General features: G+C 40.8%; 3 protein-coding genes across 5 annotated transcripts in view; all 3 read left to right on the top strand.

Annotated features, from left to right (window-relative positions):
* The window catches only part of LOC116699476 (RNA-binding Raly-like protein), a 51,817-nt gene extending 45,672 nt beyond the window's left edge, over window positions 1-6,145 (top strand). For all 3 annotated transcript variants that reach the window (XM_032532085.1, XM_032532086.1, XM_032532084.1), the window contains exons 5-9: window positions 241-443; window positions 2,588-2,701; window positions 2,925-3,082; window positions 4,762-4,799; window positions 5,380-6,145. In XM_032532085.1, the coding sequence (XP_032387976.1) occupies window positions 241-443; window positions 2,588-2,701; window positions 2,925-3,082; window positions 4,762-4,794 (508 nt within the window). In that variant the 3' untranslated portion in view covers window positions 4,795-4,799; window positions 5,380-6,145. The remainder of the gene's footprint in view (window positions 1-240; window positions 444-2,587; window positions 2,702-2,924; window positions 3,083-4,761; window positions 4,800-5,379) is intronic.
* Window positions 6,146-9,462: 3,317 nt separating this feature from the next.
* Window positions 9,463-27,630, top strand: part of lrrcc1 (leucine rich repeat and coiled-coil centrosomal protein 1) — a 26,039-nt gene continuing 7,871 nt past the window's right edge. Inside the window, exons 1-14 of the mRNA XM_032531758.1 lie at window positions 9,463-9,852; window positions 11,128-11,333; window positions 11,486-11,551; window positions 11,654-11,821; window positions 13,225-13,391; window positions 15,753-15,944; window positions 16,455-16,654; window positions 19,759-19,921; window positions 20,930-21,078; window positions 22,571-22,775; window positions 23,070-23,209; window positions 24,140-24,341; window positions 24,947-25,132; window positions 27,381-27,555. Of these exons, the coding sequence (XP_032387649.1) occupies window positions 9,809-9,852; window positions 11,128-11,333; window positions 11,486-11,551; window positions 11,654-11,821; window positions 13,225-13,391; window positions 15,753-15,944; window positions 16,455-16,654; window positions 19,759-19,921; window positions 20,930-21,078; window positions 22,571-22,775; window positions 23,070-23,209; window positions 24,140-24,341; window positions 24,947-25,132; window positions 27,381-27,555 (2,263 nt within the window). The 5' untranslated portion in view covers window positions 9,463-9,808. The remainder of the gene's footprint in view (window positions 9,853-11,127; window positions 11,334-11,485; window positions 11,552-11,653; window positions 11,822-13,224; window positions 13,392-15,752; window positions 15,945-16,454; window positions 16,655-19,758; window positions 19,922-20,929; window positions 21,079-22,570; window positions 22,776-23,069; window positions 23,210-24,139; window positions 24,342-24,946; window positions 25,133-27,380; window positions 27,556-27,630) is intronic.
* The window catches only part of e2f5 (E2F transcription factor 5), a 21,648-nt gene continuing 18,199 nt past the window's right edge, over window positions 24,182-27,630 (top strand). The window contains exon 1 of the mRNA XM_032531767.1: window positions 24,182-24,191. The gene's annotated coding sequence lies outside the window, so the exon portion shown is untranslated. The remainder of the gene's footprint in view (window positions 24,192-27,630) is intronic.

Raw genomic sequence — 27,630 nt, 5'->3', positions numbered from 1 at the left:
CAGTGAATGGCCTTGGCGTTGTACAGTATGTACCTCCATCATTCAAACATCTTTTGCAGCATGTCTATTAGGCCCTAAGTGTTTCTTGTTGCTCAATAATATCTACAGACAGCAAGTCATTCCAGAAAACAACACTGGCTTGATGACATACTTTGCTGTTCAATGCTCAAGAAAGAAAAAGAAAATAGATTTTTTGCATTGTAATAACTTTTGTAAGATTTATTTTTCATGTGTCTTCAGACTCTTTGAGTACCACGGTCGTGTTGTGCCTGCGACCCGTGCTGTAATCCCTATCAAACGTTCGCGGCTAGTTGTCCCGTCCACACGCAGAGCCAAATCCTCCCTTCCAGTCCGGGCCTGCTCCTCCTCCTCCTCCTCCTCCTCCTCCTCTTCTTCCTCCTCCCCCCGAGTGTTCAGTGTCGGCTCCATCACAGTCCCTAAACGTATGTCCCTTTTTGCTCTTATAATTCACTTTTTCCTGCTCTGTTTAAAGAAACATTTCAGTTTATGGCAACTTAGGTCTTCTTTTTGTAGGTTTGTGTATCATTTCTGGGTTGTGATAAGAAGTCGTTGATGAGATCTGGAAACATGGCAAAATTGTTTTAATGGCAGGGCAAAATACATGAGCAGTTAGACATCATGATCAAACGGGCCTAGAGCTGCAACTAATGATTATTCATTTTTGATTAAACTGCTGATTATTTTCTCAATTAATTGATCAATCATTTGTTCTGTAGAATTTCCGGAAATAGTCAAAATACAAAAAACCTAAACAGTGGTCACCTGAGTCCAACGTTAAGTGTTCATATGTCTTGTTTTGTCCAATTAACCCCCAAAAAGGATTTTAGTTTGCAGTCATGGGACACAAATAAAGCAGCAAATCTTCACATTTTAGAAGCTGGAACAAGTGAATCTTTGGCATTTTTTCTTGAAATACAACCTAGACTTACCATAATAAGTAAACAATTAACAAAATTGTTGCTGCCTAACTAAAAGTGTGATGCTCAGTGACTCGACCAATTGTTTCAGCTCAAGACAGGTTGTAAGAACCATATAGGAAACTTTCTTGTCTCGATCACCTAATTAATAGGCTACAGTCGCCACAGTCTGCATGCCAATGCACTGGCCGACAACACGCCGGATATAGGGAAGACCATATCTGCTGCTAAAGGACTCTTGAGATATCTGAAACAATCTGACCTAGTTGCACAATTATCGAAGACAGTGCTACAGATGGAGGAGACACAATTTAGCACAGTTTACCTCTCACTCAAGTCAGTGCAAGACGTGATATTACGAATCCCACTTTGGTCACGCCAAGACCCGCCTTTCAATTGCATTTATTGGCCAGGTGTCCATGAGAACGTAAGGTAAGGTAATCCCATTTGTTCAGGTCCTATCACGTGACCAATCGGCAATCCTAAACTTTTACCACTCAAGGTGAAATGCCGAACCCCTATTAATCGCGCTGCTTTGTAGGGCAGGTCTTGGCGTGGCCATAGTGGGATTCGTAATTTTGCATGTGGGACATACCCAGAGGTACGGGAGAAGCTGGAGAGGCATAGCTTTCTCCCCACCCCTCTAGTTTAATAAAGTAATGATTACAAAAAACACAATTGCTTGATCAAGGGCCGCTATCCTCGGGCCGGGTGAAGTTTGGGCTCGGGCGGAGAATCTAAAGTCTAGCACAGCTTGTTGTGCTGCCCCAAGTGATCCAAAAATACCATACAATAGTTAGACATTTTGGGAAATTTGCTTATTTGCTTTCTTACAGAGAGCAAGATAAGAAGATTGATCTTATTCTCATATGTGTCTGTTAAATATAAGGCTGCAGCCGGTTATCTTAGCTTAGCACAAAGACTCAAAAAATGAAAACAGCCAGTCTGGCTCTATCTGTAGGTAACACTATCGACCTATCAGCACCCACCAAATCTGTTATCCAGAAAGTGAATAAGCATATTCACAAATAATGTGAAAATACTTCTTTTAAGTTGGTTAGAAAAGTGCTTTTATTACAGTACTGATATGTGTAGTAAATATGTGAAAATAAGATCCTGATTCTATGAAAATGTAGTTTCCATAATTGTTCAACAGCTGCTTCTCCACTGCTCATACTCTCAAACATACTAATCATTGTTCTCCACATAATGCGGTACAGTAAATTGTATCATAAACTTTGGCTTCCATTCGTGCGCCCTTTTACTGACTGTGCCATAGCAACATTTCTGGCAACTACACTGGCTGAGACATAAGACATGTATGATCAGAATCAGAAATAATCAGAATCAGAAATACTTTATTGATCCCCGAAGGGAAACTCTGTTGTAGTTGCACAATATTATAAATAGAGTAGAAATACAAGAAATAAAGAAATATAAGGAATTGGATACGTACGGTATTTACATAAAGGAATGTTATTATACATTATTTACATAATTCACATAATCACATAATTATGATGATTATTGATAATTGATAATGATAATTATGATAATTATGATGATCAGTGCAGTAGCTGTTGCAACCATGTCTTTCTCCTTGTCAAACATCACATTATGCTTTTTAACTTTATTACTGATGCTCACAGTGAAGACAGACCAGCTCCTCACAATCAAGAAGGAGCTGTCACAGATCAAGACCAAGATTGACTCACTGCTGGGAAGACTGGAGAAGATTGAGAGGCAACATCGCTTTGACAGCGGTAAGGTTTGAGGGAGGGTGGGGATGGGTCTGCTGCAGGAGTATGCATATACAGCATACATGTGGGAGGAAAAAAAGACACACACACACACACAGGGCAACTTGAGACAGAAAATGTTAAAGCTTTATAAAGTGGCTTGTCTGAAAGAAAGATTATTCTATTTGTAAAAAATAAGATAAATTGATTATTCTCCGATGTTAACTGCCGGTCTCTCTTTTCCCAGACATGCAGAGGAAACCAGAGGAGATGTGTGTGTGTCTCCATGGTGACCCAGCAGACCACTCTTGTGGAGAGGAGGCAGAGGGGACAGCCGAGGTGGAGGCGGGGGAGATGACAGACGGCTGCGAAGAGAACTTTGAAGACGAAGGAACTAGTGAAATGGTGTGTGTGTGTGCATGTGCGCGCTAGTATGGCTCTGTCTAAAGCTACCAACAGTTCTGAAGCTCAGTAATTAACATGTTTATCTTGTTTGTCTACTCTACTCTACGTGTAAAAACAATGCTGGACTAATTCTTGCTTCTGAGCAGTTGCCAGGCAACCAGTGGAGACTCCAGCACTAAGTTGCACCAGCTCGGTGTAAAGGCGCTTACACGCCACCACGATTGTTGGCCGTCGGACAGTCTGTCGAGGTCGGTGACTCGAGTCCGTTTGGTGTGCCATCAGCTTTAACACCGGCCGATTTGATGTGTTAAATCAGAAGGCGGGCAGTCAGAATCAATGACCAATCTGATTGGCAGAATGCTAGCCCGGAAATGACGAGCGGGATAATCGTTATAAACGCCTCTCCAAATATACAGAAAATCTTTTAAACTGACCTTTGTTGATCTGAGATGAAGACAAATTCAACAACTGCATGGCCTATTTCTTGCTTAAAATGTTTTCAGAAACACGTTTTGGTGAAATATTTTTTGTGAAAAAACGAGATCATATTCCGAACGAGCTGCCATTGTGACTGTTTTGGAAATTCCGGAGAAGCCAGTCCCACGTGATGTGTTCGTCCAATCAGCTGCCGGTTTTTATTTCTTGGCCCACAATACAGATTTGCGCCGTCTGCTGTTATGGAGACATATTACATCTCGCGCTCAAGCCGAACATACGCTCAAGTTGGCGTCTCCGGTGTGTTCCGAGGCACTTTTTGGACCAACTGGTGGAGGCAGTCAGTCCAACTGCCGTCTGGTTGGTGTCTCAGAGCCTTATGTTGTCTCCTAAGTTACAGTGCAGATCCACTGTGGCAACACAACTGAAACGTGGTGTCGCGACGTAATACATCCATGGTTGATGCTCCACACCCTTGACCGGCAGTTGATTGGACAAAAACGTCACGTGGGTCTGTTACTCACAAATTTCAAAACAAATTGTTTGGAATACGGTATTTTAAAAAAATTAGTTTACCGGAACATGTTTCTGAAAATCTTTAAGTGAGAAATAGGCCATACAGTTGCTGAATCTGTCTTCATATCATATCAAAAAAGGTAATTTTGAAAGATTTTTGTCTACTTCTATTGGATAGTCGCATCGTGTTCAACGGACTCATTTGCATATAGATTACCATCGTCCCGCTTTTTGGAAAAGCACTGTCTTCCCAGGATGCTTTGCGGGCAAGTTGAAGTCGCTTAACGTCACCCATAGGAATAAAGTGGAGTGCGACCGAAGCGTCGCACAGCCAGATGGATCTGTTCGGTTAGGCTGTACAGATCTACTACTAGGAGGAGTAATGACAGAATTATTCTGTATGACAGAACTGTTTTTTATTTACGTTTTACCATCAGTGAGTACAATTCTGTGACATTTTATGATTTACACCATATATATATATTCAAGCAGACTTTTTAGTAACCTCAAAAGCATTTTTTAATTATTTTTATTCTGATATATTTTGCCATTGGTACCTCCCATTAAAAAAACAAACAAAAAAAAAAAACATCCATGTGGCATTTCAAACAACAAACATACAAGTTTAATGAAAACACAAATTCCTTGTTACATTTAAATTGATTACCAGTTATAAGAATGGATGTCCGTCTCACTGATGTCTCCATTTTACTTTTCTTTAATTGCAGATAGAGAATCACATATCGGACATTGACAACTGAGTAAGGTCAGTATTTAATCTCTACTTTAAAAGAAAATTATTATTATTGGCATTCTCATTCTCTGTATGTGGGAGTGTAATGAAAGGCAGCTTCTCTGCAGTTATCACTGATGACGGTCGGAACAGCCGCAGAGATACAACTCCATCTCATCTGCACTTTCCATCAGACAATATTCAAATCCCCTAGTTTACTTTGTATGAAAAAATAGCTTTGAGATTTAATTTGCATCCTGGCTGACACACACACACACACATTTTGACATTTTGTCCCTACTGTCCGCAAGTGCCTGGGAAATCTTTCTCAGCTGCTCTGAACATGATGGATCACTAAGATGATGGCATAATGAACCATTCGTCTTCAGGTGGATATCTCAGAGGTTGCAGGTTCAATCAGAAGCATTAGTTTATTTTGATGTTAGTCGCAGCTCCTACACCTCCTTTTTTTTTTTTTTTTTTTTTTACCTCCCAGCGAAATCTTTCAGATAAAGCACATTATAATGTGGCCCTTTTTTATACACAGGTTTACTGTGAAGGACAGGTAATAATAATTTTTTACCGCTGTCTATCTTATTTCATCTTTTTTCAGGTTGGTGGGAAGCTACAATATAAGAAGATGGGAGTACAGATACCAGCAAAACCTTTTTGATCAAGAAGATGTATTTGAAATTAAAGGAAAGCAACGACAGGAGTGGCTGACAGCAGAGGAAGAGTTTTTCAAACTTGTTTTTTTGCTTGTTTGCCTCATTAGAACATGACACTCCTGTGTACTTTATTGAAATGCTGGTTATCAATATTCTCCAGACTACTGCAAGATCAACTGCAAAGAGCAATCAATAATTGCCCTTCAAGCTGATTGCCCTTCTGAAAAAACAGGACAATATATTGTGTGCTTAATATATTATGGTCTGTATCGTGCATAGAAATACGGTTACGCTCATCTATCAGATGACCCATGAAACGCCCTCTTTTGCTGTAATGTTTGTTCCGTTTCTGTGCATTGAAAACTGTGAAGAGCGTTGACGCTGGCAGAGAGCTACATGTGAATGAATGTAACACTTGATAATTATGTGATGACTTACATTTTTGCTGAAATGTACATAGTATGTAATTTATTCACAATGTTTCCACACAGTGTTGTGTATGCATATCATGTTTGTTGTTTGAAGATGCATTTTGAGTTAATGTTTATGTTTTGTTTATGGTAAACAAAAGATTAGAATAGGCTATTTTTTACTACCGCATGTTAAAAATGTGGCTATTATGGATCATTTTTATGCATTGCATCTGTTACAGCTATGGATAGCTACAGCTATGGATGATAACTTATTTATTTATTCATTTAGTTTTTAAATAAACCCATTACTTCCCATAAAAGAAGAAAACCAGCAGTTTGTGTTGTTGCTTTCATTTCCACACACAAAATGGAGGGGAAATGCACAGTGTGGTTGTGTGGGGGGTGGGGGTTTCTGCCAGTTACAAAACTCTCTATTTTTACAGCAAGCAAAATAACTTCAACAATCTTTTGTACTAACCTTGTATGACATGAGAAGCAGCGTTGGAAAGTTTCTACATAACTAAATGTCAAGTTAACTTTTTCCTCTAGCCTCAAAACATTTTTAGCGTTGGAAGAAACATTACTTTGAGCCTGTCTGTCTGTAGGTCCACCACTTTGGTCCAGAAGGAAATATCTCAACTAATGGGTAATAGGTTTTTCTATAATTTAATAAGACGTAGAAATCCCTCATATCATACCTTGCAACTATAAATCCAGCACATCAGTCCCTAACTTAGCACACACTACACTGTAACCAAGGCAATCAAGCAGTGACGGTCTCTGCAGACGGAAATATCTCAACAACTGTTTGATGGCTGTCATTACGTTTTATTCAGTCATTCACGATTCCCAGAAGATAAATGCTGACTTTGGTGATCCTTTGACCTTTCCTTTAGCGAAACCATGAGGCACAGAATAAAGCTAACTTTACAAAGCCTCCACTTAAGTTTAATTAGAACATTCCTACACATTAGTCATATTCTGTAATTGGCTATGAGAATATTCATCTTTTCTTTTACATTGCCCTTGAAAACTACAACTGAACAATAAGGGGTGGTAAGGCAGCAGCAGATGGCATTTCTAATTCACTCACTTCATTAGCACCAGATAAGCATTTTCACAGGTTAAGGAGGGCCGTTGGCAGGTTTGCAGGTATAATTGGTTTTATCATTGCTGGCGAGCAGCCAGTGAGTACAATGATCAGTCATGCAGCTCCTCTAATATGGACAATATTCAGTGTGGGATGAGCTGAATTAGGGTTAGGGTTAGAGTTATCACTGGCTTGTAGCTGCTGGATTATTATGAGTATAACATAGGTCAGGATCTTTATAACACATCTGTGATTAGCCATACTTGAGCGAGGATGCACAACTCACAGCAAGCTTTGTTTTCCAAGTCAAAGATAGCGCTAAGGTAAGGAGGTTTTATAAATTATATCTGAAAGGAAGCAAGCCTGAAAAGGAGCCATTTATAATGATATACTTACTTACTTACTAAGGCCTTTTGTATTGTCCAAGCCCTCCATCCTCTCTAGTCTTGTTCCTTGCGATCCAGTTGCTGCCATGACTGCTCCTCAGCCTTAATCGCTTGTTCTGTACTTCTTCTTATAAGTCTTTGTCCCTTTCTCTTGCCTTGGGGGCTCCATGTTAGTGCCTGCTTGGTGATTTGTTTATTTTGTTTTTTAATTGTGTGGCCTATCCAGCTGCTCTTCATTCTCCTAATTTAAAGTGCCATGGGTTCTTGCTTGGTGTGCTCCCACCACACATTCTATGGATCCCTCAGGTTGTGTTGGTGACGGGCCAGTAGATTCCCAGGAGGTGTCGAAGGCAGAGATTGATAAATGTCTTTAGTTTGTTGAGGATGTTGGTTATTTGTCATGTTTCAGATCTGTACAACAGACTTAATTTTAGCTTGGTTTTAAGTGCAATAGGTGTTTTGCTTTGCAGATGTTTTTATTTAGGATGATGAATGCTGTTCTTGCCTTTCCTATTCTGGCCAAGGCCTCATTGTTGTCTGTTCATCCACAGTCATTATGCTCCCAAGGTATGTAAAGCTGTCTACCTCCTCTAGTTTGTTATGATCTGTGATTAATGGTGCATTGTTCTTGATTGTTATAACTTTTGTTTTGGATGTGTTCAAAAAGTCAAAAGTCAAAAGTACTTTTATTGGTCTCCCTAAGGAGAAATTTGCATTGGACACTGAGCAACTTAGCTGCAAGAGTTACAGACACAACGACAAGCAAAAGGTTCAAAAACAATTAAAAAACAAATATACAATTAACATATGGGCTACTCGAGGGCCTGTGCAAATAGCAGATTTACCATTTCCTATACTAAATAAGATAAAAGCCATATTTCAAAGACAAAATCAATTTCATTCATTCATCACAGTCACAGATATACCTTAAAAATTTTCATAGTCATACTTTCATCTCTGCTCATTAATGAGCTTTACTGCGACAGGGACAAATGAGTTGTTCTTAGGTTGTTCCCCCTAGTGTGTACAAGTAGTGCATTATCATCAGTAAAATCAAGATGCCCTAGGTGTTCATCTAGGCTTCAATGTATGATGGTTCTCTTGTTGTCAGTTACTTGGTTCATGATCTAATTTATGCAGAGGAGGAAAAAGGCGGTTGAGCGCAAACATCCGTATAGCCAGTCAGGACCTCGAGGCCTTTGGTGGACATCCTTATGAAGGACTTGATGTTGCATTCCATAAAATAGGTGCTGTTGATGATGCTGATTAATTTTTCAAAATCATATGTCTTTTTCAAAAGTCACTGAACACACCATAAACGGGAAAGTTGCATTCTGTGAATTACTTTATAATAATCCTGATCCTTTAACTAACTAATGGATTTTCACATTTTTAGTGATATATTCTGGATTGCAGAAAAAACACAGGACAATAAATTTGAACAGAGATATCTGGTTTTGCAAATTAACCCTAATTGTCCTCCAGGTAAAGGATTACACACACAGGTATTATACTGTACCACATGAGACCAGACAGACAGAATCGTGTACAAGCTGTCTCACCATGTCAAGCTCAACCAACTCCTGCTGAAAGCGGCAACCAGTACAACAGTGTGTCTATTTACCAGCAGCGCAAGACAGATTTAATGTATTCCTCTAAATGTCAAAAGTCAAAGCTCTAACTCTTTGTTCTCAGTGGTTAAAGTTGATTATTCCACTTAACTGTTTTACAGTCACACTATTCACGGAATGCAATTTGCTTGTGTGCATAACAAATAAGTGTTAAATATTTGTGAGGTGTGTCACACTCTTCTGGAGTGGTTTTAGGATGTATTTCATAGGCATATTTAATAATGTATGTATTCATTAATTTAACATAAAATAAAACGGCATTACATACACTGTCTAAAATATATGAAATATACATTTATTTAAGATAATCTGTGTTTATCCATAGAATGTTTTTTTTGTTTTATGTTTTATTAGGTAATTTTTTGGCCTTTTTTACCTTTTGACAGGACAATTAGATGAGAAAGGGGAAGACATGCAGAAAATCGTCAAAGGTCGGATTGGAGTCCTTGACCTCTGCGTTGACCTGGCCGCCGGCAGGCGGAGGATGTTCCCGGACGTTACCGTTAACTACGTCATGTAAACAGGAAGACCGATAGAAGCGGCTAGTTCAACCTCCAGTTCAACAACCCCTTTATCTCGATAGAGGAGAGGCTAAAAACAACAACAAATGTTTTAACCAACTCACGAATGCTGCGTTGGTTATCAGAAAAGACACCACAACACATGTTGGCTGTTCTAGCTTTTGTAATTGTTCTTTCTAAACTGCTCGTTATGAGTTTCCCTCCTGAGCTCGTTTGCTAGCTAGCTAGTAAACTTTTTGCTACTCTGCTACGGTTTAGCTAACGCTACGTTACGCGGTCTACAGTACAAATGTGTAAATAAAGGCTAACGCTAGCTAGTTGAATGCCGTCGTTATGGGAGACAAGGAGCTGAGTCTTATTGACAAGAATATAACAAGGTAACGTAAACTAATCACAGCTTTTGTTGTGGCTTTGCTCGATAGAAACGTGTGCCTCGGCTTTTATTGACGTTAAACGTTGAATTCATTTCTTTTAAAATATTAAAAGGTAAAGTATTATGAGCTAAATTCACTTAAGATAATAAACGTTACGTTACTCATTATGCAGTAGAATACTTTTGCATGTTATGAAATATTATTAGATCATAACTAATGCATTAATGTGCAAAACACAGAATTGTAACGGGCTAAGCTAATTTTAACTGTTTAAACTGTTGGTTTAATTATTAGCACTGTCACCTTGTATGGTGGTTGATATGTTTGTATGTAAAATCTACTTTGCAAAGTGACTAGTAACTATAACTGTAACGTTAACCGTCAGACGTAATGGAGTGAAGAAGAGTACATTATTTCCCTCTGAAATTTAGTGGAGTAAAATTTGAAAGTAGTTTAAAATGAAGTTTGTACCTCGTAGTACCTCGTTAACGGTGCTTAAGTTTAATTAAGTTAAGATACTTGGTGACATTCCACCACGGATGAGAAGTCCTCCTCGGCCAATTCCTGAAAACCTAAAATTACACCTTAATATTGGTTGTTCTGACTGATTGTCCAAAACCCCCAAATATTCAGTTTACTATAACATGATTCAAAAACAGCAGCAAATCCTCACAACTAAGAAACACGAAGCAGAGAGTGTTTGGCATCTTTGCTTCATTTTATTAATTTTCAAAAAAGGTTTTTGATTATTATGCTGTCGATTTACTAATGGGTTTAGCTCTGATACTTTACCTTCAATCTGAGATAGAGAAATAATGCTTTGGTTGGAGTGCTGCCCATAGTTCATGTCCATATTAAGGCCCACAATCCCATAAGGTTAGGAACCACTGTTTTAAAATGTTTTTCTTTGCAAGGTTTTTGAACTGAAACGCCAGAAAGTTAATCAGTCAAATTGACAAATATTTAGTAGTTTAATGTGAGGATACTAGGCTGCTTTTCTGTGTTTTAAATACAGTACATGTAAACTGAATATATTGTTTTGGTTGGGGGCTGTTGATCGGACAAAACAAGACTTTGGAAGAAGTTACCTTGAACTATGATTTTTCACACTTTTTGGGACCTTTCATAGACTAAAAAAATTGATTAACTGAAGGAAAAAAAGGGGTTGTTGCTGCAAATTTGAGAAAACATTTCATGCACAGCCAATTGGTCAGCACAAAATCAAAGTTTTTTCTTCCATGGTGAATCTGTTGTTTTACCTTGTTGCTTTGTGTCTAGTTTGCTAGATGTCCCCCTGAGTCCCTCTGTAACATCACTCAATCTGCACTGCAATCACATCCCAAGGATCGAGGGCCTGACCTCAGCTTGGCACCTACGGCACTTAGACCTTTCCTCCAATTGCATTTCTAAGATTGAGGGTCTAAGTTCCCTCACTTCCCTAAGGACTTTAAATTTATCATGTAACTTAATCACCAAGGTTGAAGGTGAGGCCTTAGTCACCATTTTACTCTCACGATAAATGTTCAGCTTTGTTGGTGTTCTTCAAGTAATAATTCTTTATTACACACTCTTTGAGCTGTGTAATAAAGTTGTTAATGTCTCACTCAGTTGTTAATGTCCCTTCCTTTTACCTAAGGACTGAATGGCCTTGTGAACCTAACAAGATTAAACGTGTCCTACAATCAGATAAACAACCTCACTGGTGAGTTGAACACCAACTGAACAAACCTTTTTCTAAACTTAAATAAAAACACCACCAAGTGATTGGTGTGTCATTTCTTTTTATTCCTGATATCGTCATTAGGCTTGTTGTATCTTCATGGCGTGGGATACAAGCTGAAGCACCTTAGTCTCCATAGTAACCACCTGGACAACATTGATCATCTCCTGCAGTGCCTGCTGGGAATGCAAAGTTTAAGAGAGGTCACTTTGAGCCAGTATGGCAGGGACAACCCTGTGTGTAGGTCACCAGGTAAGACATGAAAACGTTATGAGTACAGTTGTAACAAGTACTTGGACAGATATATTACCTGTAAATACTGGCCTTTGACAGATATACTCTATCAAAAAAAAAGAATTTTAAAAAGACATGGTTTAGTCAGAAGAACTTAAAGTGAAATTTCAAGTGCAGAGACTGTTAATAATTTAGTTGTATGTATGCTACAGACTATATACACTCAACTTTACCTCAGGGTATACCTAGCTTAATAAAACCCAGTCTAGTTTTCTGCTGAATACTGAAAACCCACCTTTTTACACTGCAACTCAACACCCAAGCTAGCACTGCAAAAAAAACACAAAATAAGCTTGTTGTTGTTTGTTTGGGAAAGATGCATATACAATTTAAGAAGACATCTAGTTTTGATTACATTTATTGTAAATTGCTTTTGACAAAAGCATCTGCCTAAAGAATGTAATATAGTGTCTAAAAAAACAGACCTGCATAAAACCTTACCTTTATGAAGGGGAGGTTGCTCGGTTTATGTTGAAGACGTGTTGATTCAACTTCACAGTCCTATGTATCCTTTAGGCTTTATATTTTGCCATTCTGTCCACCACATTTCAATGAAGGTAGAGTACACCTCTCAATTCAACAACACAACAAACCACCTGCAGAATTAACACTCTAAAACAGTTTATAACGCTAAAACAATCATGAATGTAAGATTTATTGAGTTATAATGAATAAAGTGATAAGCTTATACTCGTTGGACATGTAAGTGTAATAATATACAGTACATCATCAGTATGTGCTCTAAATGGTTGACTTCTTTTTTTCTCTCTGTGTTTTTGAGGCATCTTTCACTTATCCAGAGGATAATTTATAGCTTTAGCAGCATAACTGACTCATTTATCTCCCCTGTGTTGTGTGAATGAAAGCACAATGACAATCAGTGATAGTCAAATGGACAGCCACTGCTAGGGATGACTTTGTCCTACTTGGGTCTCTTTACGTCTTATGTCTGTTTTGTTACATAATTGAATTGACTGCAATTATTTTAGTGTTAAAACCTTTCCAGTGTTTTACTTTAAGTTATGGATTGCACCCATTATCCATATCTTCCTGCTCATGATTAATTCACAGCAGTAGCTGTTAAAAGCATGTTTTAAATCCATGAGGGCAAACTCAATGCAGTCTTCCAACCTTTGCAATCAATATGTGTAGGTACACTTATATTAGCAGTGCCTTAGTTCTCATTAAGTGAGTTGCACCAATAGTGCATAAGGAAAGAACACACTGAAGAGAGGGAATTTATTTAGATATAAATTATTTAATTTTCGGCGACATAACTACCACAACACCAAGCAATGTACAACTAATGAGACAATACTGAATAATGGCATTCGTGTATATGTGTGTCTGTCCTGCTGCAGGTTACAGGGAAATTGTTATGCAGTCGTTGCCACAGATATCTGCTCTGGATGGTCTGGACCGGCTGGGAAATCCATCACAGCTAGGTCTAGGGAGTCCATGTGATATCCCCGGTCTGGAGGACTATGTGGACCTCCTGCTTTCCTCGGATACCAGTCACAATGAAGCGGTAGTTTGTGCGTGTGTGTGTGTCGTCTTAACTTTCTGGACCCTCTCGTATCCCTCGGGTCCCTTGGGGTTTTAAAAACAATTCTGAAATTCAATAAAATGTATTTATATAGCACTAAATCACAACAGTTTTCTCATTGCGCTTTCCATAAAGAGCAGGTCTAGAATGTACTCTGTGATGTTATTAACAGAAACCCAAAAATTCACCAAGAGCAAGCACTAGGCGACAAAAGCAAGGAAAACCTCGAGCAGAACCATGGCTCAGGGTGGGAGGTCATCTGCCTTGACCGGTTGGGGGTGAGAGAGAGAGACAGACAGACAGACAGAGAGAGACATGGAGAATTGTAGCAGAGGGTGTGGAGCAGGAACTTAGGCTTCTGAAATAAAATGTTAAGAATGATATGACCCAAATTCCTTACGTGTGTGTGTGTGTGTGTGTGTGTGTGTGTGTGTGTGTGTGTGTTAATATAGTAAATATATATATATACACTCACCGGCCACTTTATTAGGTACCCCATGCTAGTAACGGGTTGGACCCCCTTTGCCTTCAGAACTGCCTCAATTCTTCGTGGCATAGATTCAACAAGGTGCTGGAAGCATTCCTCAGGGAGTTTGGTCCATATTGACATGATGGCATCACACAGTTGCCGCAGATTTGTCGGCTGCACATCCTGATGCGAATCTCCCGTTCCACCACATCCAAAGATGCTCTATTGGATTGAGATCTGGTGACTGTGGAGGCCATTTGAGTACAGCGAACTCATTGTCATGTTCAAGAAACCAGTCTGTGATGATTCCAGCTTTATGACATGGCGCATTGTCCTGCTGAAGTAGCCATCAGAAGTTGGGTACATTATGGTCATAAAGGGATGGACATGGTCAGCAACAATACTCAGGTAGGCTGTGGCGTTGCAACGATGCTCAATTGGTACCAAGGGGCCCAAAGAGTGCCAAGAAAATATTCCCACACCAGACACCAACCACCACCGCCTGAACCGTTGATACAAGCAGGATGGATCAGCTTTCAGTTGTAGACGCCAAATTCTGACCCTACCATCCGACTGTCGCAGCAAAATCGAGACTCATCAGACCAGGCAACGTTTTTCCAATCTTCTATTGTCCAATTTCGATGAGCTTGTGCAAATTGTAGTCTCAGTTTCTGTTCTTACCTGAAAGGGTGGCACCCGATGTGGTCTTCTGCTGCTGTAGCCCATCTGCCTCAAAGTTCGACGTACTGTGCGTTCAGAGATGCTCTTCGTGCCCACCTTGGTTGTAACGGGTGGTTATTAGAGTCACTGTTGCCCTTCTACCAGCTCGAACCAGCTGGCCATTCTCCTCTGACCTCTGGATCACAAGGCACTTTCGCCACAGAACTGCGCTCACTGGATGTTTTTCATTTTTCGGACCATTCTCTGTAAACCCTAGAGAGGGTTGTGCGTGAAAAATCCCAGTAGATTAGCAGTTCTGAAAAAACTCAGACCAGCCCTTCTGGCACCAACAATCATGCCACGTTCAAAGTCACTCAAAATCACCTTTCTTCCCCATACTGATGCTCGGATTGAACTGCAGGAGATTCTCTTGACCATGTCTACATGCCTAAATGCACTGAGTTGCCGCCATGTGATTGGCTGCTTAGAATTAAGTGTTAACGAGCAGTTGGGACAGGTGTACTAATAAGTGGCCGGTGGTGTCATGGGTGCAAGAGAACCTAGTCAGCATAAAAGTGTCAACATATAGTCACAGAAGAACACACAAATAATTTGCAACATTCATATATACCACGATAAAATAAGACATGCTAGGACATCCTCACAAAATGGACTTTTGATTGTGGCTTTTGTATACCTGATATGAAGGCCACATTTCAAAGTGAAGTTTATATAAAAGCCCAGAATGCATAGTACAAAATGCTATGTTGCTAAGTTCAGAACAGACTGTCTACTGTATGCATAAATCTATGACAAAACATGATTACAATGTAAAAACAGAAAAATGTGTGATTTTTCATTGCCAAGCCTGTCTCTCACTTTCCCAAAGTGTTAACAAGAAAATTGTTTAGGAGACTTAATTAACTAGACCATCTTGCTGTGAATTGATAGTGATGAACTAATTGATCCACTGTGTCATCCTGTAGCCAAAGTTGTAAATAGCAGATCCCTAGTAGTCGCTTTAATGCTGGAATATTATTTAATTTTGTGGATTTATACCAGGGTGGTGATTGTTAGGGAGGCTGATCTCTTTACCAATAACTCACTTTTTACACTCATTGCACCAGATGGCAATCTTTTTCTTTTAAGAAAAACCAGCTGCAGTGTAACACACCCAAATGGATAAAAGTAGCACATTTAATTTTCCATTGCAGGTAAGAGAGGATGTCACTCTCACTACACCCCGCATTAATGAGGTGCTGACCCAGTTTCGTCAGCGGATTGCCTCCGAAGCAATCACAGATCCAGTTGCACAGATTCGCTCTACGGTGTCCGATCCAGCAGACCCAGTTAATGAACAACGCATCAGGAAACTGGAGCACCAGGTGTCCCAACTTATCCAGAAGGTGTTTTTTTTCAATCTGCTGAAAGCCATCAATTCATTATAAGGAAGTATTTGTACGAGGTATTCAGCAGGCGAAGAGATAAACATATTCATATATGTACACATACATAGTCTGTATAGCGAATGCTCCTTTTTTTACAAAATAGGTTATGAATAGCATATAATATTAAAAACTGGAGTATTTAATCATTTTCAGCTTTAAGAGAACATTTGTCTCTAAAGAAGCCTGTTGATAATTCTTAATTTATCAGTTCTAGATTCAATATTCATGGTCTCAGGGCAGCATCCCAGCTTTGACACCACATTTATTATTTCTTTAACTTAAGTGTGAATTCCTTTTATTTGAATTAGATTTACACTTGTTTGTGTTCTATTTCATGTTGCTGTTATGCCTATCAAACATACCCTATGTTTTAGTCATTTATTATTTAGTTTGCATTCATCCAAACATTTAGACTGTTTTTATTTTTTCCCATCACATATTATGATTATTTCTGCAATATGTACCCAGGCCCCTGCGGTTGACAAATCCAGTAGCTCTACTCATTCAGGGGTCCCAGTACAGAAAGCTAAGAGGGACACAGATCGCACATCAGAGAGTGAGTGTGACAGCGGGAAGGAAAACAGGAGGCTCACGGGGATCCCCAAACACCGTAATAGCACAACACAGAGGACGACCCCCAAGGGGACCAGGGGCCGGAGATCAGACAGGTGAACAAAAAAAAAGTTTAAGTTGTCATGTTAACTGCTCTGTAATGAAAATAACTTGTTTTCCCCTCATGGTGACATGTGTACTCCCTAATTTAGTTATATGAGTTAACTGCCACCTACACTAATCTGAAACTCTTTTTTAATGTTTTAACACTCTACTGTGCAAAGATATTTTAAGCGCTTTTGGACCCTAACCAACATCAGGCACTGTACCTTTGAGTAAAGATAATCAAATTCAAACACGTTGCTGACACTGAAGTGTTTATAGAATAGAATAGAATGCCTTTATTGTCATTATACACAAGTGCAGTACCTGTGCAATGAGATTTAAGCAACCCCTTTACAGTGTCAACAAAAAAAAAACATATAAAATTTAAGTAGTGCAGAAAAAAAGTGAGTGGAGCATAGTCCCGAGAGCAGTTATATACATATATAAAGGGGTAGAGAGATAAAGGGTTTGTATACACATTGTGCAGAAATATAGTTTGGTGTATCAAAAGTCCTGAGAATTAAATATTGCACAGTAATGAGATTAAATGGTTAAGTTTAATAATAAATAAATGTTGCAATGTAATGAAATTAAATGGTTAAGTATTAATAATAAATAAATATTACACTGTAATGAGATTAAATGGTTAAATATTAAGTATTGCACTGTAATGAAATTGCAGAGAATTCCAGTGTCTTTTTAGGTATTATATAACAATATTGCACAGTAGGCAAGGCAAGGCAAGGCAGCTTTATTTGTATAGCACATTTCAGCAACAAGGCAATTCAAAGTGCTTTACACAAAATCAGTTAAACAGATAAAACACAAGTAAAAACAGTTAAAAATCACAAGCATTAAAAACCGTAGGTGGGAGAAGAGAGTCTGGGGGCCGGGGGTAGGCTGTGAAGTGAAGTCAGTGCATGTGTGAGTTCAGAGTGGTTATGGCTTTTGTGAAGAAACTGTTCTTGAGTCTGTTAGTCCGTGGTCTGATGCACCTGTAGCGCCTTCCTGAGGGCAACAGGTCAAACAGAACAGGAAGGTGTAGTCCTTCCCCACACACTCGCCATTGATGTACAGGGGGGTTAGGTCAGGGCTGTTCTTCCTAAAGTTGACGATAATCTCCTTGGTTGTCTTGGTGTACAGAGCCAGGTTGTTCTCTGAACACCAGGCTGCCAAGTTCAGGACCTCCTTTCTGTAGGCTGCCTCGTCTCCCTTTGAGATGAGTCCGACCACTGTGGTCATCAAACGTCAGCAAACTATGAGCGTGATGACGATGAGGTTGTTGTTGTGGGCCAGACTGCAGTCGTGGGTGTAGAGACAGTACAGGAGGGGGCTTAGCACGCAGCCCTGTGGGGAGACAGTACTCATTGTGCAAGTGGAGGAGAGGTGGGGGCCCAGTCTCACTGCCTGGGCCCGATTGGTGAGAAAGTCCTTGATCCAGGCACATGTGGGAGGGGGGAGGCCGAGAGGGACCAGTTTGGAGATGAGAATGTCCGGGATAATTGTATTGAAAGCGGAGCTGTAATCCACAAAAAGCATCCAGAAGTTGCTCTGCTGCTGCTGTGAGAGCTGCTGCTCCAGGTGGCTCAGCGCAGAGTGGTAAGCTACGCCGATGGCATTCTCTGTGGTTCTGTTCTTGCGGTATGCAAACTGATAGGGGTCCAGATCTAGGGGGAGGTAGTCCCTGATATGTTGGAGAACAAATCTCTTGAAGCACTTAGTGATTACTAGGGTGAGTGCCACAGGATGGTAATCCTTTAGGCTGGTGGTGGGAGACTTCTTCGTCACTGGAATGATTGTGGCTGATTTTATGCAGGGCGGGATGACTGCCTGGGCCAGGGAGAGGTTGAAGATCCTGGTAAAGATGAGGGCAAGCTGGTGAGCGCCCGCCCTCAGCACCTTGCCAGGTACTACGTCTGGGCCGGCAGCCTTCCTTGGGTTCACTGCCAGGAGTACTCGTCTGACGTCGTGCTCCTTTACAGTGAGGGAGGTGGTGCAGGAACTAGATGTGGATAGGTGCAGGGCTTGGGTAGTGCAGGAACCAGGTGGTAGGCAGGGCTGGGGCAGATAAGTGGTGCTGGTGTGATGACTCAAAGCGAGCAAAGAAGCAATTCAGCTCTTCTGCCAACTTCGCACTTGGGTCACATGATGTTGCACCACAGCCTCTGTAGTTGATGATGTCTTGTATGCCCCGCCACACCTCCCGTGTGTTGTTGCTGGACAGGTGGGACTCTATGCTCCTCTTGTGGTCTGCCTTGGCTCTTTAATTCCACTTTTCAGGTCAGCTCGAGCAGGACTGCTCGGTTCGTCTGACCTGAAGGCAGAGTCACGGGCTCTGAGGAGTGTACAGAGATTGCTGGTCATCCAGGGTTTCTGGTTAGGGAAAACCCGAATAATTTTGTCCACAGTCACATTTCCAATGCAGAACTTGATGTAGTCCAGTACTGTTCCTGTAAATGTTTCCAGCTCCTGGTGTTCGAATAAGTCCCAGTCTGTCTGGCTGAAACAGTCCTGTGGCTTGGAGAGTGCATCTTCAAGCCAGGTTGTAACAGTCTTTATGGTGGCGTGGGGTGGTATATACACAGCCATGTATATATCGCTCCACGCATGGTGTAATTGGCAAAGTCTGCATTCACAATAATCAAACACATTATGCAGCAATGGATATTTCCATTTTGTTCAGCATGCATCAACCTAATATCATCAGCTTTCTTGATGATTAACAAAATTCTTTTACCTCTCAGATGGAAGGCGATGATACATTTTCTTCTCTGAGCAATGTGGTAAACTTTATTCCTTTCTGTTACAAATTACAACTGTCATCTCACTTCCATGATTAATGATGATCTACCTCTCTATTTTGCTTCATCAGCCACTGATGACTTGTACTGGATTCAGTATATAGTATTATCTTAAGTAAGCTTCCATCTGTCCTCATCTAAGGCCGGTGTGATTTTAAAATATTAGCTCCAAATTCAATTCAAAGTTGTTCAAACTCTGTAAAAGTGAGAACGTCGTCAGCTTTGAACTTAATTGAGCCAAAGATTTGCTTGAGGGATTTTTATAATCCATTTTACAACAGTTTCTACACCTTTTTGATTTGTTTTATGTGTAGCGATCAGGAGAATCGTAAACAGAGGAATTCAAAGTCTGCTGAGGGGTCCAGGAGGAAGGATGGCACTGCTGGGGGAAAAGACTTAAGAAGGGGACCTGTGAGAGCTGCTAAGGCCTCAAGCGACGTGAAAACCAAGTCCACTGAGGAGGAGGAAACCTACAGGGTACGAAATATGCCTCTTTACAAGAGGGGAGTACATATCCTCTGGGTGCTTGTACCCATATTTCTGTGAAAAGTTTGTAGGTATTGTTTTAATTTAACCACAACCATTACAAACTAACATGAACATACAGGTTCAGAATAATAGATACCTCTTGTAAAAGTAACCACAAAACAAAAACTATAACAATAAAATTAACAGTTTTCAATAGACTTTTTGAGATAACTCTAGTCAATGATCTAATAAATGTTACTTTATTATTATTATTGTTATTATTATTTAGTCACAAAACATCATAACACAACACTTAGGAGTCTATCATCCCGTCTCCTGGGGATCCCTGAATCCCACTTTGGGAACCACTGTGTTAGACTTATGGTTGCGTAAACATATGAACACTTGTTAAGAGTATACATACGTAGAAATAGCATATTTTTCATTCCCATGTAATATACCAGCCACCATATTTCCTGTTTCCTATATAAAAAGTATATTCAAACTCCAACCTTCACCCTGGCTATGAGTGTCCCTTCTACGCTCAAAAGATATTCTTTGTTCTATGTCTTCCTTGTCAAAACCTGGTGCCTACATTACCCGCAATGCAATGATTTGTGTGTGTTATGCTAGTAGTGGATAAAGTAGCTTTGTGCCACTAGTCTAAAGCAGAGATAAGGAGTGGGCTACAGAAGTCTAGTAAACTCACTTCTTTGTAACTCCACTCCCCAGACGTCTCCCATTTATAAACTTGTAGTCTTCAGTCCCAATCAATGCTGACTCAAGTGAATTCATCAGATTTCATGTCGCTCTTCCTGGAGCCACAAAAGGCTTTATACAACTTATGTTGACATATGCAGTAACAGTTTAAAAGACATGTAAAGACACTTTGGTGTGTGAAATCAGAGGAGCTCTCCTTTATTTTTATCAATATTCTTTACAGGAACTCACTGATACTTCAAAAAACATTCAATGTTGTTTAAGTATTTGTGTTTTTGTCTATGTGCTCGTGTCAAGACTATTGTGGAAGAGCGTGACCAGGAAAGGGAGAGGCGTTGGAAGGCTGAGCAGGCTGTGAGGAAACTAACAGAGGATCTAAAGTGCCTGCAGACGAAGGTCAGCGAGGAAAAAGACCTGCAAAGCATGGCCCTGCACACCACCGACAGGTAAGAGGAAAACTGGTTGGACACACAGATGCACATGTAAGCACACAAACATTCACATTGGTGCTGTAGCTCTAAAGCAGACGTCGCGAGGAAAAGGGATAATTGAACTGGTCTCTGTGGATTTCAGTTGTCAACTGCATAATGGATTCTCATCCGTTTCAGCCTTCTTCATCTTTTGTATTGGTTCATTTGAGACCAGTGGCCGCTGCCTGTCTCATTCCTAAACAATGAGTATCAATCCCACCATTACAAATTCCTTACTCTTACTGTCCCGTAGCATCAAATGAATACAAGCACACATTTTGGCTCCATTTGTCCACAAGCTTAAAGTACGCCAGCAGTTTTCTACAAAAAAAAGCGGTTTAGTATAAGATCACTAACCTGTGCTCTAGGCCTGCATGATTAATCGTTATAAAATTGCGATCTCGATTCACCCTGTTCAAGATTTAATTGATTTTTAATTTCTCTTTTTTAAAGACTTTGATTCTCATTTAATTTTACGAGCCGACTGCAACACAAACGCTACTATCTTCTTCTGTGAGTTTTAAACAAAGACTGTATAAAATAGGTTTTAAAGCACTCCCAAGCGCTGCAATGCTCTCTCTTCTCTATGGAAGCCTCTATGTTTACAGGCTTGTGGTGATGAGCAATGTGCTATAGGTGCCAAATAATATGTTTTGAACTGCCAATTTGTTTTGTCTTGTCATGGTTCATGTGTGCAGCAAATATTGCACTTCATAAGAATAAAATCGTGGCAGAGAATCGTGATATCAATTTTAAGCTAAAAAATTGTGATTCATATTTTTCCCTGAATCGTGCAGGCCTACTGTGCACCGATCCTGCTTACTGTATATACCTTATATTTAAATTCCAGAGTGTATAGTTACCTATAATTAAATATGCCTATATGGAACCATTTGACTGTAACACTGCACAGATACAGCCAGATGTATTCTGTGCACTGTTCTTGCTTGCATCACACTCTACTTAGATAAATCTGCATTATGGTTGTAATTAGCAGCCTGGTGACAAGCATATGTCAGATGTATTACATGAATCAATCTTAACTGTCACTTTCTAATGACTCTGAACACCGCTGCTACTGTTGAATCCCTTGCTCATCATCAGGAGACAGATTACAGTGAAATGACTCATGGCTGATTTAAAGAGAGAGCCGTTGCAGGTGGTCGTACAGTTTTTCTTAGTTTTACGGTGTGTCCTAAATTCTTCAAGCTTTTTCTTTCAATTTTCTTTTTCACCAGACCGCCTTTTTGTATAATGTTATTTTGTTTACTGCCATTTTCACTATATTTCTAAGATTTTTACTATGTCGTAATATCAGATTTCTTCAGTTTCAAATCACATTTTTAACGGTGGGAGATAAAACACGGGATAATCAAGGGCATCAAAAATTGGTAGTGGTTGCTTTGATAGTTTCCAGTCATTCAGGTTATTACTCCTGCTGCTCTTATCGTGTTTTCTCCCCATGCAGAATGAAAGAATTGTTGCTAAGGGAGCGATCGGGGCGCTCTGAACTGCAGACTCGTGTTGAGGAGCTGGAGGGGAGGTGTCAGTCCCTAACCCAGCAGCTAGAGCAGGCCCGCAACGGTGAAGAGCAACACAAGACTGCTCTGCGCAGACTGGAGGAAAGCATCTCCCATGGAGAGGCACTCAGGGCTCGCCAACAGGCTGAGGAGGTGCAATATTTGGTTTAGTATACCTGAGAACTCTTGTATTGCCATTTTGATACAGATAGTGTGCATTTAGCCATGAAATCAAAGCAAGTTTATTTTAATTAGTCATATACATACAAAAATATCATGCTGGTAACCCCCTATGTCACTATCATTTTTCCTACCCAATGTAGTAGTTTAGTCAGCTCTCTTGTAGAGTGAATAAATACAGCCAGATGAAAGGATTCAGCTGAGACGGGTCATTCAGCTCTTACGATATGTTGTAAAACATGGTATAACCCCTGCTGATCTCCTCAGATGAAGCGGCACCAGGAGCTGGAGAACAAGGCAGCAGCTCTGAAGAGAGAGTTAGACATTCAGAAAGCATCACTGTGTCAGCACAAAGACAAACTGCAGCAGATGCATGAGCTGCTGGCATCCAGGGAACAAGAGCACAGGTACACCTGGAAGATTTCATTTTGAATCACTGAAAGATGTGTTCTGTGTGCTTAATATCAACTTTACCCCCTTTTGAAAACGGATTATCTATTTTCTCAATCAACTTTGAACCTACGATTGATAGGCTCCTACATGTAAATGATTGAATAGTTTTAGTTATTTCTCATGAGATGTTTCTGTAATTTGTTTTTGTCTTTGATCTTCTGACTGGTTTTAAAGAAATCAAAAATCTGATCCGACCACAGCTACATTGTTCTGAAGAAGATTAGTTGAGTTGCTTAATGTTTTACTCTTTACAGATAATACGCATGTATGTTTATTTCCTAAACTTAGCCACTTATTTGCTCATGAGTACCCAGTGTTATAGAGAAATATACCTAAAGAATAAGTTCACTTGATTCAGGTTTGTTGTAACAAACAATAGCCAGATGACCATACGAACATCAATATTGATGCAATCAGGAACGGAGCTGCCGCTCCGGCCTGCGCTACAGTGATCGTTTCAGCGTCTACTCTATGTCTTCTAGCAAATGTGTCAAGTTAGGTAGGTAATTAAACACAGGAAGGCTGCAGCTCAGGCCAATACAAACTAAAACCAATTTCAAAATAAAACACCCAGGTTTATGGTGATTATGGCTCCCTTTATTTCTCAGCTGTGTCTAGAGCGAGACACGCGATCAGGCACACACACACACACACACACACACACACACACACACACACACACACACACACGATAAGGCACAAATCTGCGCTTTGCAGTGTTTCACAGGCGGTATGTTCCTGGTGTTACATCAACAAAGAGCATAGTGCAGTAACAAAAAAATGCTACATATAATAAATAAACAGCAAAAAGCTAAATATAATAACCAGATAGACTGACCGGTGGACCATCCTTATTTGTATTTTTTTTAATATTGTTTTTATAGAAAACAGCTGGAACTGCGGTTGCAGCCTGGCGGGGCAGATTTCCGTGAGGCAGTGGCGAAAGAGGTTGCATCAGTGGAACAGAGACACAACCACAGGGAAGTGGAACTCCAGGATAAACTGGCAGAAGGCAGGAAACAGTACGCTGCTCTGGAGGACGAGTTCCGCATGGCGCTAACCATCGAGGCTGCTCGTTTCTCTGAGGTCTGCTAATAATGGATGCATGCCATACAGATGGCCTGTAATCAAGTGTTGTCCTAAATTTGACTCTCCAATCTCTGGAGAGTCCAGGTGATAAATTGTTACTGTCCAGTAAAAAGTGAAATGATTGAACTGGAATTGATCCCAATCTAGATAGATTTAGTGGATTTTTTCCCCAGCCTGATGGTGAAAGCGGAGATTGAATTAGGGTCATTTGACTCTGGACAGAGTCTGTGATTGCCACAGGAAGAAAGCTATACAAAAGAATTGGATTTGAATCAGTCTGCACTTTCTCGTCATGGTTACAGATTTCTATCATGCATCCTGCACAAAAAATATAATCTAGTCTTGATTGCTACCACTCGCACAATTTTCTACAATTTTTCTACTCCAACCTTTGACCTGAATGGGATTCAGATTGCTAGCCAAGAATTCTCTAGTGAAAACCTTTAAAAAAAGTTTTCTTTAAATCCGTTACTCTGTCACCTTTTCTGTCAGAATTTGACAGTGATGAGAAAATTGTTGAGTCAGGTAATGCTTGAACCAAAGTGCTTCACTATGTTCACCTAATTCGCATTCACTTCCACATCCTCACTCTGCTTCTTTAGGTAAAGGAGGCTTATGATCAGATGACTGCAGAGCTGTGGAGGCTCAAGGAGACCCTCGGCCAGTCCCAGCAGAGGGAGAAGAAATCGGGCTCACTGGTGCAGGAGCTCACAGCCATGGTCAAAGAACAGAAGAACCGTATCACTGATCTCATCAAAGCCAAGAGAGATGCTGTCACTGATTTGAAGGTACAGCAATAAAGTAGAAGAGTGAGATCTGAATAAATGAATAAGAATAAATTGTCTGCAGGTTTGAAAAAACACATTCTATATAAGATACAATAGAGACGACCAGTTCTGGGCATCAGTCATTGCCTTTGGGAGACTTTGAGACATCATGAATACTGAATGGTCCAGCTGCCTTTCCATCTGTCAGCCACGACACAGATGGGTTAGGTTAGATTAGATAGGTTAGATGCTAACACCAAGGAGGCTTTGAGTGTGATCTACCGTTCCATCAGTGACTTGCAAACTACACATCCAGAGGGTGTCTTCATTGTTGCTGGGGACTTTATAATGTATACATCATTTTATCAGGCCAACATGAAGACAGTTCTCCCCCCATTTCCAACAGTATCTGAACTTTGCAACTAGAGGCTCAAACATACTAGACAGAGCCTACACAAACATCAAGGCAGAATTCAAGGCAGCAGCCCCCCGCCCTCACCTTAGCTCATCAGACCATCTCTCTGTAATGCTAATTCCTGCATACAGGCCCCTGCTCACCACAAGAAAACTCACTGTGAAGCAGGTGAGGGTCTGGCCTGCAGGATCTGTGTCAGCATTACAGTACTGTTTTGAGTGCACGGACTGAAGACTGAACACACAAAAATCAGCAGGCTCCAATAACATACAGAGATGGGTGCTGACCAGCTGGCTGCCGTCCTCACGGACACATTTAACACCTCACTGGCCCATGCTGTCGTCCCATCCTGTTTCAAGACTGCCACCGTCATACCAGTTCCCAAAACCCCCACAATTTCATCACTAAAGGATTACCGCCATGTCGCACTTACTCCCATCATCATGAAGTGCTTCAAGAGGCTGGTGAAGGACCACATCATCTCCAAATTCCCCCCCTCTTTTGATCCGCTAAAGTTTGCTTACTGCTCCAACTGCTCCAAAGAGGACACAGAGCACAGAGCATTCAACACAATCATCCCTCAGCACCTGGTGAGAAAACTGCCCCCCCTTGGACTCAACACCCCCCTGTATAACTGGCTACTGGATTTCCTCACAGAAAGACCCCAGTCTGTAAGGGTTGGAAAAAACACCTCCACCATCATCTCCCTCAGCACCGGTTCTCCCCAGGGCTGCATACGCTGCCCACTGCTCTTCACCCTGATGACCTATGACTGCTGTGCCAAGTTCAGTACAAACCACATCATTAAGTATGTGGATAACACGACAGTGGTGGGTCTCATCAGGGACAATAATGGACTGACCTGCAGAGAGGAGGTGAAACACCTGGTGGACTGGTGTAAAACAAACAATCTAATCCTGAATGTCCACAGAACAAGAAAGATTGTCGTTGACTTCAGGAAAAATCAGCCAAATCACCCCCCCTCCTCATCAACAGCGCTGCAGTGGAGCAGGTCCGCAGCATCAAATTCCTGGGGGTGCAGATTACAGACACTTTGACCTGGTCCCTCCACACCTCCGCTCTGGTGAAGAGAGTACAGCAGCGTCTTCACTTTTTGCGTCGGATGAGAATAGCAAACCTCCCCCCTCCCATCCTCGACCACTTTCTACAGAGGGACAATAGAAAGCATACTGACCACCTGCATCTCTGTCTGGTCTGGGGCCTGCACCGCCTCAGACTGGAAACATTTAGAGAGAGTGGTGAGGACAGTGGAGAAAATCATCGGGACGGCACTTCCTTCCATCCATGAAACTGCTCGCAGACGCTGCCCGACCAGGGCTCAGTCAATCACTACGGACCCCTCCCACCCCAACCATGGACTGTTCTCCCTGCTGCAGTCTGGAAAGAGGTTCAACAGCTTCAAATGCAGAACAACCAGGTTCCAGCTTCATCCCCCACATCATAAGACTGCTGAACTCCCAATTATTCCCCCTCCCGTACATACGACACTAGTCACTTTACATGGACACTGTGAACCCTATTTGCACTAATGTAACTTAAAATTTATATTATTCATTTCACTGCAATACATCCTGCTGCTATTGATATTTGCACTAGTGATAATTGTCTTATAATAATAATAATAATATATTTTTAATTTTATATTGCATATACTTTATATTGCACATACTTATACTCTTTCTACTTGTCTTCTGTCTCTTTTCCTTTTTTGGAGCCTTGCAACGAAATCTCGCTCAAATGTACATGTGAATGTGCAGTTGAATGACAGTAAAGTCTGCCTAAGTCTATGACCGTTAATCATTAATATTGTCTCTCTTTCTTTCCCTCTGCCAGAGCCGTCTGCATTCCTTGGAAGCAGAGGTGGAGCAGGACCGGCGTCTTGGCCTGCAGCTCGAATTGCTCAAGAAAGACAAGGCACGACTGTTGTCTCAGCTCACAGCTCAGGAGTCGGTGATCGACGGCCTCAGGGCAGAGAGGAGGATCTGGGGCCAGGAGCTTGCTCAGCAAGGTGAGAAACGTCCAACAGGGCACTCGTCCACTTCAGATGAGCCTGTTAATGCATGGCACACATTGACAAGTTTTA

Source organism: Etheostoma spectabile, chromosome 12 (genome assembly GCF_008692095.1).
Source record: "Etheostoma spectabile isolate EspeVRDwgs_2016 chromosome 12, UIUC_Espe_1.0, whole genome shotgun sequence".
NCBI lineage: Eukaryota > Metazoa > Chordata > Actinopteri > Perciformes > Percidae > Etheostoma > Etheostoma spectabile.
The sequence above is the reverse complement of the archived record's forward strand: the minus strand, read 5'-3'. Positions and strand labels throughout refer to the sequence as shown.